The sequence below is a fragment of the Neovison vison genome, chromosome 8, assembly GCF_020171115.1.
Source record: "Neovison vison isolate M4711 chromosome 8, ASM_NN_V1, whole genome shotgun sequence".
NCBI classification, from domain to species: Eukaryota; Metazoa; Chordata; class Mammalia; order Carnivora; family Mustelidae; genus Neogale; species Neogale vison.
In genome coordinates this window covers 72,003,079-72,023,228 of record NC_058098.1, presented here as the reverse complement: position 1 = coordinate 72,023,228, position 20,150 = coordinate 72,003,079, and the positions used below count along the sequence as shown (strand labels likewise).

The window sequence follows — 20,150 nt, the reverse complement described above, 5'->3', positions numbered from 1 at the left end:
CCAAAAGAACATGTAAGGCAGAGCTGTCTCTTCACTGCCCCCTTGTATATTCTACATGCATTCGTTTCACTGTTCTACTTGTATTAAGCTGTTCTACTCAGAACGTCTACTCTCCACACTTTTCTATATCTTACAAATCATTTAAAACCTATTTCAAAGCTTCACATCACCCATGAAGGATTTGTGGAGAACTCCAACTACAAATGATTTCTTATATTTCCTGGCTACTTTTTGGACTTACTGCCTGTACCACTCATCTTACTATTTGATTTATAAGCCATGTATTTTAGCATTTGATTTATATGCCACGTACTTTAGCATTTGATTTGCCTGTCACAGATTTTAGCTTCTGATTTACCTACCATCTTATTGTATGCCATTCTTTCATTACATATAGAAACATCTTGTTTCAATAAGATTGTCACCTCCTTAAGTAAGAACTATCACTTTTTTTGTATCCCTGAGACCACAGAGCACAATATTAAGACACAAAATATATATAATTAACTAGCTTTTTCAGGATTAACTATGAATTGTAATTTACCATCATATTGTCCATCATTTTACATACCTTTCTACCATAAATGCAATTAATAAACCCACAGTTCAAAAGGTGAATACAGCACCTTGTCATACTGGCAGACGATTACATTATCCGTGTCAAACAGGTCTGGCACATCCTGCTCGCTAACGTCATCTCCAGAATTTAAGGGGTCCTAAAGATGAAAGATGGTCACAGTAAGGAATTTCATGATGCTGTGAATTTTTTAAAGAGATACATATAGTAATAAAAGCACTTGGTGAGGTGCCTGGGTGGCTCAGTCAGTTAAGCATCTGCCTTCGGCTCAGGTCATGATCTCAGGGTCCTGGGATCAGGCCCCGCATCAGGCTCCCTTCTCACAGGGAACCCACTTCTCCCTCTCCTCCTGCTTGTGCTCTCCCCTGTGTCCATACTCTCTCTCTCTCAAAGAAATAAATAAAATCTTAGGAAGGAATGAAGGAAGGGAGAGAGGGAGGGAGAGAGAGAGAGAGAGAGAAACAAAGAAAGAAAGAACGAACGGAAGGAGGAAGGGAGGAAGGGAGGGAGAAAGTTACTTGGAAAGAGAATAGTATTGTACTTAAAAAGTCAAATAGCCTGAGTTTGAATCCCAGCTTGGACACTTGGTAACTATAAGAGTGACCTTCGTCAACGTACTAAAACTCTTCATATCTCAGTTTTCTCATCTGTTAAATGAGGGCAGTAATAAGACCCATAGGGCTGTGGCAATATTAAATAACATAAAGCAGGTAAGACTTAGTGGGATATCTGGCATATCCCTAAGGCCACCATAAATGATAGTTATTACTACTTACCATATTCCACAAAAGCTTACTGCATTTGTATTAGAATCAGAGCAGATACTATATGCTTCTAACCTGGTTGCCTTCTGTACCTCCACTCCTGTCCTCTAAACCTTCCACTGTCTCCAGTTAAGGCCAACAAATATAGTAGCCAATTCCCAAATACTTAATACTAGTCTGAATTACAGTTTAAGATAAAAAGTTTAAATACTAGGGTACAAATAAGTCTCATTTTAAAAGGCTAAAGACAGGGTTAATCTTAATTGTGATTCCTCTTGATTAAAATATATTAAAGAATAAAGTGTATTTAAAGTATACTAAAGTACAAATGCTGTAAATTTAATTTAAAAAAAAGTTTCAGCTCAAAAGTGATCCTCACCTCTTCTACAATGTCTGTTTGAGGATCTTCATTATCACTACTGTTGGCAGTTGAAGCTTCATTTGATATACTGTCAGCTTCTTCTTCAAGTACCTTCAGGTCTCCTGCATCAATAATCCTTAGAAATTCATTTTCATCTACTTCTCTTGTAATTCCTATTTCGTCATTGGAAGATGTATCACCGGTTCCATCTATTTGAATTATTTCATTAATATCATCATCAGTGACCTGAATGCTTAAATCCATCTGAGAATTAGAATCCTAGAAAGAGAAAGAAATGCAGTAAAGTTTTTCAAGTCAAAAAGGTGTATAAAAAATTTTATCACACAAAATATAAAATTAGTTAAACATTTCACAATAATCTTAAAATATATTTATTTTCTATATTTATTTTCTTTCCTATGTATGTTCCCTAATTTTTTACTTTAGAACAATTTCAGCATTTCTATGAAACATGGAGGTAAGGTTTAAATCATAAATAAAGTAAATCCACTCACATTCATACATAGACAACAAATGAGTTTACTAGTTCCAGGTAGTAACTGCTGGCTTTTATATATACCACCTTAAATTTATACAGTACTTGTTAGATTTTAACTCTTTCATTTTATTTTAAACAATAATTCAATGAAGTAGAAAGTAAAGTGAAATCATGCTCAATAGATAAATAAAAAACATAAAGGATTATACTAGCTGAAATAAGCCAAGCACAAAAGAACAAAAAGAAATCAAAACTGACAGAAATGAAAAGAGAAACAGACAAATCTATAATTATAGTTGGAGATTCAACATTCCTCTTGCAGTGAACAATAGAAAAATAGACTGAAATTTAGTAAGGATATAAAAAAGACATGAAAAACACAATCGAACAATTTATCCTAATTGACATTTATAGAATACTCCATCCCAAAATAGCAAAAGGCACACTTTTTTAAAGAGCACACATAATGTTCACCAAAATGGACCATATTCTGCTAAAATAAATCCTGACAAATTTAACACACACAATGTTCTCTAAGTGCAAAGGAATTAAACCTGAAATCAGTAACAGAAAGATCTGGAAAATCTTCTAATATTTAAAAATTAACACATTTCGAAATACCCATGGATCAAAGAGTTAAGTCACGAGGGAAAGCAGAACATAATTTTAATTGAATATAAACAAAAACATAACACTTCCAAACTTATGAAATGTAGCTAAAGCAGTGCCTAGAGGGAAATTACAGCATTACATGATTATATTAAAAAAGAATCGAGTTTCAAATCAATGGCCTAAAATTCTACCATAAGAAAGTAAAAAGACTGAATTAAGCTCCTGGCAAGAAAGAAAACAATAAAAAGAGAAATAAATAAAATTGAGAATAGAAAAATATTGAGAAAGTTAGACCAAAAGTTCATTCTTTAAAAAGATCAATAAAATTGATAAGCTTTTAGCCAGACTGACAAGGAAAGAGAAAGAGAAAGAAAAAACAAATAAACACTATCAGGGATTAAAGAAGTGGTTTTGCCATAGATTCTGAAGATACTAAAAGGATAAGGAAATTGTCTTCTGCCATTTGAGCTGCTATAACAACATGCCATAGGCTAGGTAGGTTATAAACAATGGAAATTAATTTCTCACAGTTTTAGAGGCTGGGAAGTTCAAGATCAAGTTACAAATAGATTCAGTATCTGGTGAGAACCCACTTTCTAGTTCACAGGCAGTGACTTCTCACTGTGTCTTCACATGGCAGAGAGGCTAGAGAGTTCTGTATAGGGTCTCTTTCGTAGGGCAATTTGTCCCATTTGTAAGGGCTCCACTCTGACCTAATCATGCCAAAAGACCCAACTTCCTAACACCACCATCTTTGGGGGTTAGGATTTCAACAATAAATTGAGGGGAAAAGGAACATCAACATTCAGACTGAAATAAGTTAGTTTAAAAAATTAATTTTGGGGGTGCCTGGGTGGCTCAGGGGGTTAAAGCCTCTGGCTTTGGCTCAGGTCAAGATCCCAGGGTCCTGGGATCAAGCCCCACATCAGGCTCTCTGCTCAGCAGGGAGACCGCTTCCTCTTCTCTCTGCCTGACTCTCTGCCTACTTGTGATCTCTGTCTGTCAAATAAATAAATAAATATAAATAAATAATAAATTAAAAAATAAAAAATAATTTTGTAGTAGCAATACATGATTAGAAATTGAAATTTTAAACAGCACTAATTAATTTAAAATTTTACTTCAAATTTTAGAGAAGTTTCCAAAAGTTGCCCCATTGAACTTAAGTTTTGTGGGTTTTTAAAGTTTTTATTTAAATTCTACTCAGCATTTAGTGTACTATTTGTTTCAGGAGTAGAATTTAGTGATTCATCACTTACTCATAATACTCAGTACTCAACATAACAAAAAAATTACCCAGTTTTTAAGAGTCTGCACATCTACTAAGTGGGAAGAAGTCTAATGAGCTCTTTACCTCCTTGGAGAGATGAGGGCTGCCTTCTCTGTGGAGAGGGAAGCACTATGAGAAGCTATGCTCATGTGATTGTGGTGCATTGCTTTCAGTTCTAATTGAAACTAGGAAATGCAGGGAAGTGTGATAAAGAAAACAAGATCAGGTGAGTGTGGAAATTAGTGGACTTTTTTCCCCACAAAATCTGTAAAGACAGACTAGCTTGAGTTAGGGGTGTGATTTCCAGGTTATATATGAGAAGAGGTGTCTTAAAGCTAACAGCATGAAACCAACAAGGGAATATCCTTCACTTCCCTGTGACTCCAGGCACAAGTTGCAAGAATGCTCCTTAAGAATAAGCACAAGACTGTTCCAAAAGTAAACATGTAGAGGAGAGGTTGGGGTGGTGATCGATTTATTTATTTATTTATTTATTTTTATTTGACAGAGATCACAAATAGGCAGAGAGGCAGGCAGAGAGAGAGAGAGAGAGAAGAAGGGAAGCAGGCTCCCTGCTGAGCAGAGAACCCAATGCGGGGCTTGATCCCAGGACCCTGGGATCATGACCTGAGCCAAAGGCAGACGCTTTAACCCACTGAGCCACCCAGGTGCCCCAGGGTGGTGATCTATTTAAATCAGACCTAGTTCATACAGTTTTGAGTGTTCTGTGTCTATGTGAATATCTAGCACAGTGCCTACTTTACAGAAGCATTCAATAAATGGTCATTGCAGCAAAACAAATAATAATATTAAAATCTTTTTTTTTTTAAAGATTTTATTTATTTATTTGAGAGAGACACAGTGAGAGAGAACATGAGCGAGGAGAAGGTTAGAGAGAAGCAGACTCCCCGTGGAGCTGGAAGCCCGATGCGGGACTCGATCCCGGGACTCCGGGATCATGACCTGAGCCGAAGACAGTCGTCCAACCAACTGAGCCACCCAGGCGTCCCAAAATCTTAAAAAATAAAAATAAAAACAGCAGTAATTAAATCAGCAACGGAAAAGAAACTCATCACATACAAGAGATCCTCAATAAGGTAACATGCAGATTTCTCAGCAGAAACTTTGAAGGCCAGAAGGCTGTGGGATGATATATATTTAAAGTTCTGAAAGAAAAGAATGTCAACTGGGAATTCTATATCTGGCAAAACTGTCCTGTAAAAATGTGTGAAAAATTAAAAGATTCTAAGATAAAGGCTGAAGGAGTTTATTACCACTGTACCTGCCCCACAAGGCTCCCTAAAGGGAACCCTTTAAATTAAAATGAAAGGAAACCAGACAGCAACTCAAAACCATACAAAAATAAAAAGTTTTCTGGTAAAAATACATAAAGAAATGCAAAAATACAAAAAATACAAAAACCAGTATTATAATTTTATTTGTAATTCTACTTATTCCTGAACAAGATTTAAAAGACAAAAGCATAAACGCATTTATTATTATAGATCTGTATTAAGAGAACACAATATATAAAGATGTAATTTGGGATATCATTAACAAAGTGAGAGAAGGCAGAGCTGAAGAGGAGCAGAATTTTTATAAGAGACTGAAGTTGGGTTGGTATCACTTCAAGACCATAATAACTTTAAGATACCACAAGTAATCCCCATGGTAACCAAGAAGAAAATATCTATAGAATATACACAAATGGATATGAAAAGGGAATCAAAATGTGTCACTACAAGAAAATCAACTAAACACAAAGGAAGGCAGTAAGGGAGGAATTGTGGCACAAAAAAGCTAAAAGACAGAGGAAACAAGTAACGAAATGGCAAAAGTCCTACTCTATCAGTTATTACTTTAAATGTAAATGGATTAAGCTCCTCATCAACAGACACACATTGGCAGAATGGATAAAAAACAGGATCATTAGATATGCTGTCTACAAGAAACTCACGTTAGAGCTAAGGACACACATAGGTTGAAAGTAAAAGCATGGAAAAAGATACTTCATGCAAATACCAACCAAAAGAACTGGGATATGCTACTATCAGACAAAATAGACTTTAAGCCAAACGCTATTAGAAGAAACAAAGAAAAACATCATAAAATCAAAAAAGAATTCACCAAGAAGATTTGACAATTATAAACATATCAGCACCAAACATTATAGCTCCTAAATACACGTAACAGTGACAGAATTTGAGAAATAGATACCTTTATGATACTAGTATGAAACTTCAATATTCCACTTCCAATAATGAATAGAACCAGACAAAATAGCAATAAGGAAATAAAGAACCTGAATATTATAGGCCAATTGAACCTAAAAGACATATAAAACATGCCACCCAACAATAGCAGGATACCCATTATTCTCATTCTCAAATACACAAAGAACATTCTCTAGGAAAGACATTTTAGGCCACAAAACAAATCTTAATAAAAAGACTGAAATCACATAAGTTATCTTTTCTGATCATAATAGAAAGAAAACACACAAGATATGGAAATTAAACTATAGACTCAAAAAAATCAATGGGTCAAAGAAGAAATAAAAAAGAAATAAAAAATAAATCGATCATATAGTTGTGGGTTTATTTCTAGGTTTTCTGTTCTTTTCCATTGATCTATAGGCCTGTTTTTGTGCCAGCACCATACTGTCTTGATCACTACAGCTTCCTAATGTAACTTGAAGTCAGGAATTGTGATGCTCCCAGTTTTCCTTTTCTTTTCCAAGACTGTTTTAGCTGTTCGGGATCTTTGGAGGTTCTATGCAAATTTTAGGATGGCTTGTTCTAGCTCTATAAAAAATGCAGTTGGTATTTTGATAGGGATTACATTAAATGTTTAGATTTCTTTGGGTAGTATATACATTTTAACAATATTTGTTCTTCCAATTCATTATTTGGAATGTGTTTCCATTTCTTTGTGTCATCTTCAATTTCTTTTAGAAGTGTTTTTATAGTTTTCAGAACTTCTTTGTTTAGGTCTATTCCAGAGTATCTTACCGTTTTTGGTGCAATTGTAAACAGAATTGATTCCTTGATTTCTCTTTCTGCTGCTTCAATACTAGTGTATAGAAATGCAACAGAGGAGGGAGGAGCAAGATGGCAAAGGAGTATGAGAGCTAGATATCATCAGGTCCCAGAAGTTCAGCTAGATAATTATCAAACTATCCTGAACACCTACAAACTCAACAGGAGATCAAAGAGAAGAAGAGCAGTAATTCTAGGAAGAGAAAATCGACCACTCTCTGGAAGGCAGGATGTGCACAGAAGTGAATCCGAAGCAATATACAGGAAGAGAGACCATGGGGGGAGGGGCCGGCTCCTGGCAAGTGGTAGAGCAGCAGAGCACAAAATTAGAATTTTCAGAGGTCTGCTCCACTGAGGGACATCACTCCAGAGGCTAAGCAGAGTGTGGATCCCTCGTGGGGACAGTGTGGTCTCAAGACCCACAGGGTCACAAAAAGACCAGGGGTGTCTGAGTGTGAGAGCTCCCAGGTATCAGAATGGGGAGGCCAGCTACAGAGACAGAGCCGAGGAGTGGCTCTCAGCTCGGGGTTACCTAAAACCATGATCCGAGGGACAGATCACAGCTCTTCGAGCAGGGACCCAACAAGCAACGGATCTGGGTAGACTCACCTTCCTCCTCTGGGAGGAGTGGTGCAGGAGTGCACAGCAGGAATCTGCTGGGTTTAAAGACTCCAAACGGGGTCATGCACTAGAGATAGAAATGCTCAGTCACAGGCTGGGAGAGAACGGAGTGCAGCCGGGGTTCCAGGGAGATGGGAGTGATTGACTGCTTTTCTCTGAGGGTGCACTGAGGAGTGGGGCCCAACCTCTCAGCTCCTCTTGGCCTGAAGCTGGGAGGCTGCCATTTTCATTCCCAGCCTCCAAAGCTGTACAGGAAGCATTCAGGGAACAAAAGCTCCTGAGAGCAAACCCGAGCAGATTACTTAGCCCGACCCCTGGCAAGGGCAGTGCAATTCCACCTTGGGCAAAGACATTTGAGAATCACTGCAATAGACCCCTCCCCCAGAAGATCAGCAAGAACATCCTGCCAAGACGAAGTTCACCAATCAATGAGAACTACAGAATTCCAGAGGTAGGGGAAAGCAACACATAGAATTCATGGCTTTTTTCCCACAATCCTTTAGTCTTTCAAATTTAAATTTTATAAATTTTATTTACTTCTTATTTATTTTTTTTTATTTTTCCTCTTTCCTTTTAATTTTTTTAACTATTTATCAATGCTTTCTTAAAAATCTTTTAAAATTTTCATTGTTATAGTCATATTTTATCCCCCCATTGTATTTAACTTATTTTTTGTGTACATATAGTTTTTTCTTTCTTTAAAATTTTGGGATAAAGTTTCTTCTAATAGATTAAAATATACCCTAAATCTAGCACATGGCTTTGTTCTAGTCTCCAGCGTGATCACATTCCTTCCCCCTTTTTATTCTATTTTCAACCAACTTCTTAATCAATTCCTTTTTTAGAATCTTTTTAAGTTTTCATCTTTACAGTCATAGTCCATCCTTTCATCATATTTACCCTTATTTTTGTATAAATCTAAGTTTTCTTTCTTAAAAATTTTGGCAGTTAGTTTCTTCTAACAGACCAAAATACACCCAAAATCAAGTGTGTGGCTCTGTTCTATTCACCAATCTAATATATATATATTTTTTTTCTTTTTTCCTCCTTTCTTCATCCCCCAGTTTTGGGTCTCTTATGATTTGGTTAGTGTATATTTTTCTGGGGTTGTTGCTACCCTTTTAGCATTTTGTTCTCTCATTCATCTATTCTTATCTGGATAAAATGACAGGGTGGAAAAATTCACCACCAAAAAAGAACAAAAGACAGTACCAATGGCTATGAGCCTAATCAATATGGACATTAGTAATATGTCAGAACTAAAGTTCAGAATGACAATTATCAAGGATCTAGCTGGGCTCGAAAAAAGATACTAGAGAATCTCTTTCTGGAGAAATAAAATCCCTTTCTGGAGAACTAAAAGAACTAAAATCCAACCAGGTTGAAATTTTAAAAAGCTATTAACGAGATGCAATAAAAAATGGAGGCTCTTACTGCTGGGATAAATGAGGCAGAAGAGAGGATTACTGATATAGAAGACCAAATGATGGAGAATAAAGAAGCTGAGAAAAACAGAAAAAGAGAAACAAACAACTGCTGGACCACAAAGGGAGAATTCAAGAGATAAGTGATACCATAAGATGAAGCAATATTAGAATAATTGGGATCCCAGAAGAAAAATAAAGAGGGGGGCAGAAGGTATATTGGAGCAAATTATAGCAGAGAATTTCCCTAATTTGGCAAAGGGAACAAGCATCAAAATCCAGGAGGCACAGAGAATCCCCCTCAAAATCAATAAAAATAGGTCCACACCCTGTCATCTAATAGAAAAACTTACAATTCTCAGTGACAAAGAGACAATCCTGAAAGCAGCTTGGAACAAGAGGTTTGTAATGTACAAGAGGTCTGTAACATACTTCTATCTACAGAGACTTGGCAGACCAGAAAGTACTGGCATGATATATTCAAAGCACCAAATGAGAAAAATATGCAGCCAAGAATACTATATCCAGGGGCGCCTGGGTGGCTCAGTGGGTTAAAGCCTCTGCCTTCAGCTCAGGTCGTGATCCCAGGGTCCTGGGATCGAGCCCCACATCGGGCTCTCTGCTCAGCAGTAAGCCTGCTTCCTCCTCTCTCTGCCTGCCTCTCTGTCTACTTGTGATCTCTCTCCCTCTCTCTGTCAAATAAATAAATAAAATCTTTAAAAAAAAAAAAAAAGAATACTATATCCAGCTAGGCTGTCATTGAAAATAGAAGGAGAGATAAAAAGCTTCCGGGACAAACAAAAATTAAAAGAATTTGCAAACACCACACCAGTCCTATAGGAAATATCGAAAGGGGTCCTCTAAGCAAAGAGAGAGCCCCAAAGTAACAGACCTGAAAGGAACAGAGACAATATACAGTAACAGTCACCTTACAGGCAATAAAATGGCAGCAAATTCATATCTTTGAATAGTTACCCTGAATGTAAATGGGCTAAAATGCCCCAATCAGAAGACACGTGGTATCAGAATGGATTAAAAAGCAAACAACAACAACAACAAAACAAGAACAAAAAGCAAGACCCATAGAAATGCTGTCTGTAAGAGACTCATTTTAGACCCAAAGACAACTTAGGATTTAAAGTGAGGGGTAGAAAACAATTTCCCATGCTAATGGACATCAAAAGAAAGCTAGAATGGCAATCCTTGTATCAGATAAATTAGACTTTAAGCCAAAGACTATAATAAGATATGAGGAAGGACCCTCTATCATACTTAAAGGGTCTGTCCAACAAAATCTAACAATTTTAAATATCTAATTTATTAGTTATTTAATTTAATCCCCTAATTTAATCCCCTAACATGGGAGCAGCCAATTATATAAACCAATTAATAATACAGTGAAAGAGACACATCAACAATAATATAATAAAAGCACGGGACTTTAATACCCCCCTCACTGAAATGGACAGATCATCTAAGCAAAAGATCAATAAGGAAACAAAGACTTTAAATGACACACTGGACCAGATGGACATCACAGATATATTTAGACCATTCTATCCCAAAGCAACAGAATACACATTCTTCTCTAGTGCATATGGAACATTCTCCAGATTAGATCATACCCTGGGTCACCAATCAAATCTCAACTGGTACCAAAAGATTGGGATCATTCCATACATATTTTCAGACCACAATGCTTCAAAACTAGTACTGAGCCACAAGAGGAAAGTTGGAAAGAACTCAAATACATGGAAGCTAAAGAGCATCCTACTAAAGAATGAATGGGTCAAACAGGCAATTAAAGAAGAACAAAAAAATTTATGGAAACAAATGAAAATGAAAGCACAACTGTTCAGAATCTTTGGGACTCAGCAAAGGCAGTCCTGAGAGAAAAACATATAGCAATACAAGCCTTTCTCAAGAAACAAGACAGGTCTCCAGTACACAACCAAACCCTACACATAAAGGAGCTGGAGAAAGAACAGCAAAGAAAGCCTAAATCCTGCAGAGAAATAATAAAGATTAGAGCAGAAATCAATGAAATAAAATCAAAAGAACAGTAGAACACATCAACAAAACTAGGAGATGGTTCTTTGAAAGAATTAATAAGATTGATAAACCCCTGGCCAGACTTATCAAAAAGAAAAGAGAAAGGATCGAAATTAATAAAATCATGAATGAAATAGGAGAGATCACAACCAACACCAAAGAAACACAATTATAAAAACATATAATGAGCAACTATACACTAGCAAATTTGACAATCTGGAAGAAATGGATACATTCCTAGAAACATAAACTACCAAAACTGAACCAGGAAGAAATAAAAAACCTTAACAGACCCATAACCAGTAAGGAGATTGAAGCAGTCACCAAAAATCTCCCAACAAACAAGAGCCCAGGGCCAGATGGCTTCCCAAGAGAATTCTACTAAACATCTAAAGAAGAATTAATACCTTTCTCCTGAAAGTGTTCCAAAAAATAGAAATGGAAGGAAAACTTCCAAACTCAATGCATGAAGCCAGCATTACTTTGATCCCAAAACCAGACAAAGACCTCATCAAAAAGGAGAATTACAGATCAATATCCTTGATGAACACAGATGCAAAAATTCTCACCAAAATACTAACTACTAATAGGATCCAACAGTACATTAAAAGGATTATTCACCATGACCAAGTGGGATTTATTCCTAGACTGCAAGTTCGGTTCAACAAGTGTAAATCAATCAATGTAATACATTAATAAAAGAAAGAACAAGAACCATAGGATACTCTCAATAGATGCTGAAAAAGCATTTGACAAAGTATAGCGTCCTTTCTTGACCAAAACTCTTCAAAGTATAGGCATAGAGGGTACATATCTCAAGATCATCAAAGCCATGTATGAAAAACCCACAGGGAATATCATTCTCAATGGGAAAAAACTGAGAGCTTTTCCCCTAAGGTTAAGAACACAGCAGGGATGTCCACTATCACCACTGCTATTAAAAAAAGTACTAGAAGTCCTAGCCTCAGCAATCAGACAACAAAAAGAAAAAAGTTTTCTGAATTGGCAAAGAAGTCAAACTCTTACTCTTTGCAGATATGATATGATACTTTATGTGGAAAACCCAAAAGACTCCTCTCCAAAACTGCTAGAACTCATATAGGAATTCAGTAAAGGATATAAAATCAATGCACAGAACTCAGTTGCATTTCTATACACCAACAGTAAGACAGAAGAAAGAGAAATTAAGGAGTCGATCCCATTTACAATTGCACTGAAAAACATAAGATACCTAGGAATAAACCTAACCAAAGAGGCAAAGAATCTGTACTCAGAAAACTATAAAGTACTCATTAAAGAAATTGAGAAAGAGGAATTGAGGAAGACACAAAGAAATGGAAAAATGTTCCGTGCTCATGGATTAGAAGAACAAATATTGTGAAAATGTCTGTGCTATCTAAAGCAATCTATACCTTTAATGCAACCCCTATCAAAATATCATCCATTTTTTTCAAAGGACCCTCAACTCTATGGTCAACTAATCTTCAACAAAGCACTAAAGAATGTCCAATGGAAAAAAGACAGTCTCTTCAACAAATGGTGTTGGGAAAATTGGGCAGCCACATGTAGAAGAATGAAACTGGACCATTTCCTACACCACACACAAAAATAGACCCAAAATGGATAACAGACCTCAATGTGAGACAGGAATCCATCAAAACCCTTGAGGAGAACAGAGGTAGCAACCTCTTCGACCTCAGCCACAGCAACTTCTTCCTAGAAACATCACCAAAGGCAAGGTAAGCAAGGGCAAAAATGAATGCTTGGGACTTCACCAAGATCAAGAGCTTTTGCACAGCACAGGAAACAGTCAACAAAACCAAAAGACAACTGACAGAATGGGAGGAGATATTCACAAATGACATATCAGATAAAGGGCTAGTATCCAAAATCTATAAAGAACTTATCAAACCCAAAACCCAAAGAACAAATAATCCAATCAAGAAATGGGCAGAAGGCATGAACAGACATTTCTTCAAAGAATACATCCAAATGGCCAACAGACACATGAAAAATTGCTCAACATCTCTCAGCATCAGGGAAATACAAATCAAAACGACAGTGAGACACCACCTCACACCAGTCAGAACAGCTAAAATTAACAAGTCAGAAAACGACAGATGTTGGTGAGGATGTGGAGAAAAGGGGAACCTTCCTACACTGTTGGTGGGAATACAAGCTGGTGCAACCATTTTGGAAAACAGTATGGAGGTTCCTCAAAAAGTTGAAAACATAGCTACCCTATGACCAGCAATTGCACTACTGGGTATTTATCCTAAAGATACAAATGTAGTGATCTGAAGGAGCACGTGCACCTGAATGTTTATAGCAGCAATGTCCACAATAGCCAAACTATGGAAAGAACCTAGATGTCCATCAACAGATGAATGGATAAAGATGTGGTATATATATACAAAATTTAATACTACGCAGCCATCGAAAAGACATGACATCTTGCCATTTGCAATGATATGGATAGAACTAAAGGGTATGATGCTAAGTGAAATAAGTCAATCAGAGAAAGACAATTATCACATGATTTCTCTGATATGAGGGAATCAGAAGGGGGCACAGAAGGAAAAAAATGAAACAAGATGGGATCAGGAAGGAGACAAATCACGAGAGACTCTTAATCTCAAGAAACTAATTGAGGGTGAGGGGGTGAAAGGGGAGGGATAGGCTGGCTGGGTTATGGACATTGGGGAGGGTATGTGCTATGATGAATGCTGCAAATGGTTTAAGACTGATGATTCACAGACCTATACCCCTGAAGCAAATAATACATTATATGTTAATTTAAAAAAAAAAGAAATTCAACATATTTCTGCATGTTGATTTTGTATCCTACAACTTTGTTGAATTCATATAGCAGTACTAGCAATTTTTTGATGGAGTCTTTTCAGTTTTTTATAGAGTATCATGTCATCCACGAACAGTAAAACTGACTTCTTCCTTGTTGATTTGGATTCCTTTTCTTTTTGTCTGATTGCTGAGGCCAAAACTTCTAATACTATGCTAAGTAACAGTGGTGAGAGTAGATATCCCTGTCCTATTCCTGACAACAGAGGAAAAGTTCTCAGTTTTTCCCCAGTGAGGATGATATTAATTATGGGTTTTTCATATATGCCCTTTATTATGTTGAGGAATATTCCCTCTATCCCTTCTTCGTTGAGGGTTTTTATCCTGAATGAAAATTGTTCTTTGTCAGATGCTTTTTGGGCATATATTGAGAGGATCATATGGTTCTTATCCTTTCTTTTATTAATGCGGTGGTCAACTAATTTTCAACAAAGCAGGAAAGAATATTCAATGGGAAAAAAGTCTTTTCAACAAACAGCATTGGGAAAACTGCACAGCAACATGCAAAAGAATGAAACTGGACCACTTACATACACAAAAATAAATCAAAAATGGATGAAAGACATAAATGTGAGACAGGAAACCATCAACATCCTAGAGGAGAACACAGGCAGTAACCCTCTTGGCATCAGCCATATCAATTTCTTATTAGGTACATCTCCTGAGGCAAGGGAAACAAAAGTAAAAATAAATATTGGGACTTCATAAAAATAAAAACCTTCTGTCCAGTGAAGGAAAAAATCAACAAAACTAAAAGGTAACCCATGGAATCGGAGAAGATACTTGCAAATGATGTATCTGATAACAGGTCAATATCCCAAAATCTTTAAAGAACTTATAAATTCAATACCCCAAACCCAAATAATCCAGTTAAAAAATGGGTAGAAGACATGGACATTTTTCCAAAGAAGACATACATAGGAAAAGACACTAAAAGGCTGACATAGGAAAAGACACTAAATATCATTCATCAGGGAAATACAAATCAAAACTACAATGATATATCACCTCACAACTGTTAGACTGGCTAAAATCAACAACACAGGAAACAACAGGTGTTGGTGAGGATGTAGAGAAACAGGGAACCTCTTACACTGTTGATGGGAATGGAAACTGGTGCAGCCACTGGAAAACAGCATGGAGACCCCTTGAAAAGGTAAAAATAGAACTACTCTATAATGCAGCAATTACACTACTAGGTATTTACCCAAAGAATACAAAAATACTGATTTATGCATCTTGATGTTTATAACAGAATTATCAACAATAGCCAAATTATGGAGCAAGCCTAAATGTCCACCACATGATGAATGGGTGTTTCTTATCTATCTGTGTGTGTGTGTGTGTGTGTGTGTGTGCATACATACAATGGGGTATTACACAGCCATCCAAAAGAATGACATCTTGCCATGTTCAATGACATTAATGGAACTAGAGAGTATTATGCTAAGCAAAATAAGTTGGAGAAAAACAAATACTATATGATTTCACTCATATGTGAAATTTAAGAAACAAACAGATGAACGTTGGTTGTGGGGTAGGAAAAAAGAGAGGCAAACCAGAAAACAGACTCTTAACTATAGGAAACACACTAAAGATTGCTGGAGGGGAGGTGGGCAGGGAGGTGTAGTTAAATGGGTGATGGGTATTAAGGAGGACACTTGCTGTGATGAGTACTGTGTGTTGTATGTAAGTGATGAATTACTTAAATTCTACATCTGAAATTAGTATTATATTTTATGTTAACTGGAATTTAAATAAAAACTTGAAAACAAAAACAAAAAAATCTTTTATGAAAAGGTAGTAACTTAAGACAAATAAAAATGAAAATACAACATAACAAAACTTATGGGATGCAGCAAAACCAGTGCTAAGAATGAGATTTATAGCTATAAATGTTCACATTAGAAAAGACTTCAAATTAATAACTTAAATTTGTACTGTAAGGAACCAGAAAATAAGAACAAAGCCCGAAGCTAGTATAAGGAAGGAAATAATAACAATTAGAGCAGAGATAAAGTAAAGAATAGGAAGAAAAAAAAACAGAGAAAATCAACAAAATGAAGAGTTCATTCTTCAAAAAAAATTAGCAAAATTGATAAGCTTTTGGCTACGCTGATTAAGAAAAAATTAAGACTCAAATAACTAAAATTGAAATGAAACTTTATTACTGATTTTACATAAAAATAATTATGAGAGAATACTATGAACTGTATATCAACAAATTGGATGACCTAAATGAAACAAATTTCTAAAAACACACAACTTACCAAAAATGAATCATGAATAGAAAATCTGAATAGATCTGTAAGAAGATAGAATTAGTCATCAAAAATCTCTCAACAAAGAAATGCCCAGAACCAGATGGCCCCACTGGAGAATTCTAACAAACATTTAAAGAAGAATTAACACCAATCCTCAAATATCCTAAACAAAATACTAACACAAACAGACTTCAACAGCACACTAAAAAGATCACACATCATGACCAAGTGGGATTTATTCCTGGGAAGCTGGGATGATTCATATGAAATGAAAATTCATATGAAAATTCAATCAATGTAATACAACATATTAACATAATGAAGGGGGGTACACATAATCACCTGAATTGATACAGAAAAGCATTTGACAAAATTCAATGCCATTTCATAATTTTTTTAAAATACTCTAACTAGGACTAGAAGGAAACTGCTTCACTATAATAAAGGCCATCTATGAGAAGCCCTCAGCTAAGAGCATACTCAGTGCTAAAAAACTCAAATGCTTTTCCTTTAAGATCATGAACAAGGCAAAGTGACCACTCTTGTCACTCCTATTCGACAATGTACTATAAGTCCTACCCAGGGCAACTAAGCTAGATAAATAAATAAATGGCACCCAAATTGGAAAGGAGGAAGTAACATTATCTATTTGCATATAATACTATCTCATACTTATACAAAACCCAGAAGATTCCACACACATAAAAATGTTAGAACCAATGAATGAATTCAGCAAAATTGCACAAGGCAAGAATGAACATACCAACCATCAGCTGCATTTCTATACATGAATAATTAACAGCCTGAAAAAAAATGCAGAAAACAACTTCATTTAACAAATCATCAAGTAGAATAAAATACTTAGGAGTAAACATAACCAAGGAGTCCAAAGACTTGCTCACTGAAAACTGTTAAACTTTCCTGAAAGAAGTTAAAGAAGCAAGAAATAAATGGGAAGACATTCTGTGTACATGAATTTTAAAGAGTCAATATTGCTAATACCACCCAAAGCCATCTATGTATTCACTACAATCCCTATCAAAACCCAAATCCTGATTTCTTTCTTTTTTAAGATTTTATTTATTTATTTGAGAGAGAGAGAGAGAAAGAGGAGACAGAACACAAGCAGGGGCAGGGGCAGGGGCAGAGGCAGAGGAAGAAGCAGGCTCCCTGATGAGCAAGGAAGCCAATGTGGGACTCAATCCCAGGCCCATGACCTGAGCTGAAGGCAGACGCTTAAACCAACTGAGCCAACCAGGTGCCCTCCATATTTCTTTTGTAGAAATAGAATACCCATCTTTAAATTCATATGAAATCTTAAGGGACCCTGAATTACCAAAACAGTCTTGAAAAAGAAGATGTAAGTTGGAAGTCTAAAACATCCTGATATTAAACCTTAAAAGAGAGTAGTTAAAACAGTGTGGTGTTGGCATACAGACAGATAATAAACCAATGGAAAAGCATAAAGAGCCCAGAAACAAATCCTCACATTACATGGTCAAAAGATTTTTACGTGATTCCCCATTCAATGAGGAAAAGGGCAGTCCTTTCAACAAATGGCACTGGGAACACTGGGTATCCACATGCAAAAGAAAGTAGTTGGACCCTTACCTTATCCTATATACAAAAATTAACTCAAAATGGATCAAAGATTTAAACCAAAGAATTAAAACTATAAAACTCTTAGAAAAAATCATAGGGGAAAATCTTCATGATGTTGGATTTGGAATTATTCCTCAAAGAGGATACCAAAAGCACAGGCAAAAAAAAAAAAAAAGAGGCAGGAGGGATAGATAAAATGGCCTTCACCAAAATTTAAAAATCTTTATGTATCCAAGGACATTATCAACAGAGTGAAAACACAACCCACAAAATGGAAAAAAATGTTTGCAAGCCATATATATATATATATATATATATATATATATATATATATATATATCTCCAGCAATTCCACATTTGGCTCTATATCCCCCAAATAATTGAAAGCAGAGACCTGACATATTTGTACACCCAAATTAAAATAGCATTCATCAAAATTGCCAAAGGGTATAAGCAACCCAAATGTCCATGGACAGATGACTGAATAAATAAAATGCAGTATGTACCTAACACAGAGCAGTTTTTAACCTTAAAAAAGAAGGAAGTTCTGAGACATGCCTCAACATGAATAAATACTAAAGACATTATACTAAGTGACAAGGGATACAAAAGAACAAACACCATCTGATTCTACTTCTATGAGGTATCTGAAACAGTCAAATTCATAGGGATAGAAAACAGAAAGGTAGATGCCCAGGATGGGGTGAAGGAAGGATGGAGAGTTATTTAACAGGCATAGAGTTTCAATTTGGGAAAGCTAAAATGTTCTGAAGATGGATGGAGGTGATAGGTGCACAGCAATGTGAATGCACTTACTGCCACCTAACTGTGCAGTTAAAAATAGTTAAAATGATAAATTTTTACCACAATACAAAAAATAGAACAAAACCAATGGTGATAATGAACCATCAAGTATGTAATAAAATACAGTGATTAAGAGCACTTGTAGCAGGAAAACTGACACAACCTTTTGAAATAATTTTGGCAATGTATGTAAAGGACCATGGAAATTTTTTTTCTTGATAACCCTACCTTTGAAAATATATTTAAAAAATACATATTTTACAAATAATGCAAATGAAACATAAAATATGAATTAAGATGTTCTTTATAGGCCTCTTAGTACTATTTATAATTGCACCCAAAACCAAAATACTTAGATAAAAAATAACACATGCATTCTGCGTATGTTGAGAACTACAAGACTTAACCAGAAAAGTCAAAGATCTAAACAGAAAATGTGTCCTATCTATGAATTGGAAAACTCTTGTGATGTCAGTTCTCCCCTTGATCTATAGATATAACACAAATCAATGTCCTAGCAGTTTTTTTTAATCTAAAAACTCAATCTCACATTTATATGGAAATGCAAAAGAATTAGAATAACCAAAACAACTTTGAAACAAAGTTGAGAGATTTATACTCTCTGATATCCAGACACCCAATAAAGCTACCACAATTAACACAGTGTGGTATGACTGAAAAGATAGACACATGAATTCATGAAACCATGGAAGTCCAGAAATAAACCAACACACATATGGAACTGATTTTCATTGAAGGTGAAGTGTTTTAGACACTCAATGAACCTTAGACAACTCAATGGAGATAGGCTAGTCTTTTCCATAAGTGATGCTAAAACAAATGAACATTCACATGCAAACAACAAAGAACCTAACCTTGCACTATATACAAAAATTAACCCAACATGGATCACAGCCTCAAATGTAAAACCTACCATTTTTTTAGATGCATGAGATCTTTGCAAATTTTGGGAAGCTAAGATATATAAACAGAAGTCAAAAGGAAAAAATAAGTACACTTCATCAAAACCACAACATTCTCTTCTCCAGAAAACACTATTATAGTAGCAAGGATGTCAAGTAGCTACAAATCTTATACACTGCTAGGAAAAACGAAAAATTCTACCATACATTGCTGGTGGAAATATGATCACTTTGGTAATGTGTGTTGGTTTCTCATAAGCATATATGTATCATATGGCCTAGAAAGCCCATTCCTACGTATTTACTCAAAAGAAAAGAAAATCTGCGTTCACACCAAAAAACAACAACTATACGTGAATGTTTTTAGGAGCTTTATTCACAAATGCCAACAACTAGAAAGAATCCACATGTCCACAGTGTGAATGAATACACAAACTATGGTACAACGGAATACCAATATATGCAACAACATGGATGAAT

At 35.7% G+C, this 20,150-nt stretch overlaps 1 protein-coding gene across 2 annotated transcripts in view; it reads right to left on the bottom strand.

Annotated features, from left to right (window-relative positions):
• Positions 1–20,150, bottom strand: part of GTF2A1L (general transcription factor IIA subunit 1 like) — a 56,183-nt gene that overhangs the window by 14,127 nt on the left and 21,906 nt on the right. For both annotated transcript variants that reach the window (XM_044263905.1, XM_044263906.1), the window contains 2 exons: positions 1,721–1,981; positions 627–716 (listed from right to left, as the gene is read on the bottom strand). In XM_044263905.1, the coding sequence (XP_044119840.1) occupies positions 627–716; positions 1,721–1,981 (351 nt within the window). The remainder of the gene's footprint in view (positions 1–626; positions 717–1,720; positions 1,982–20,150) is intronic.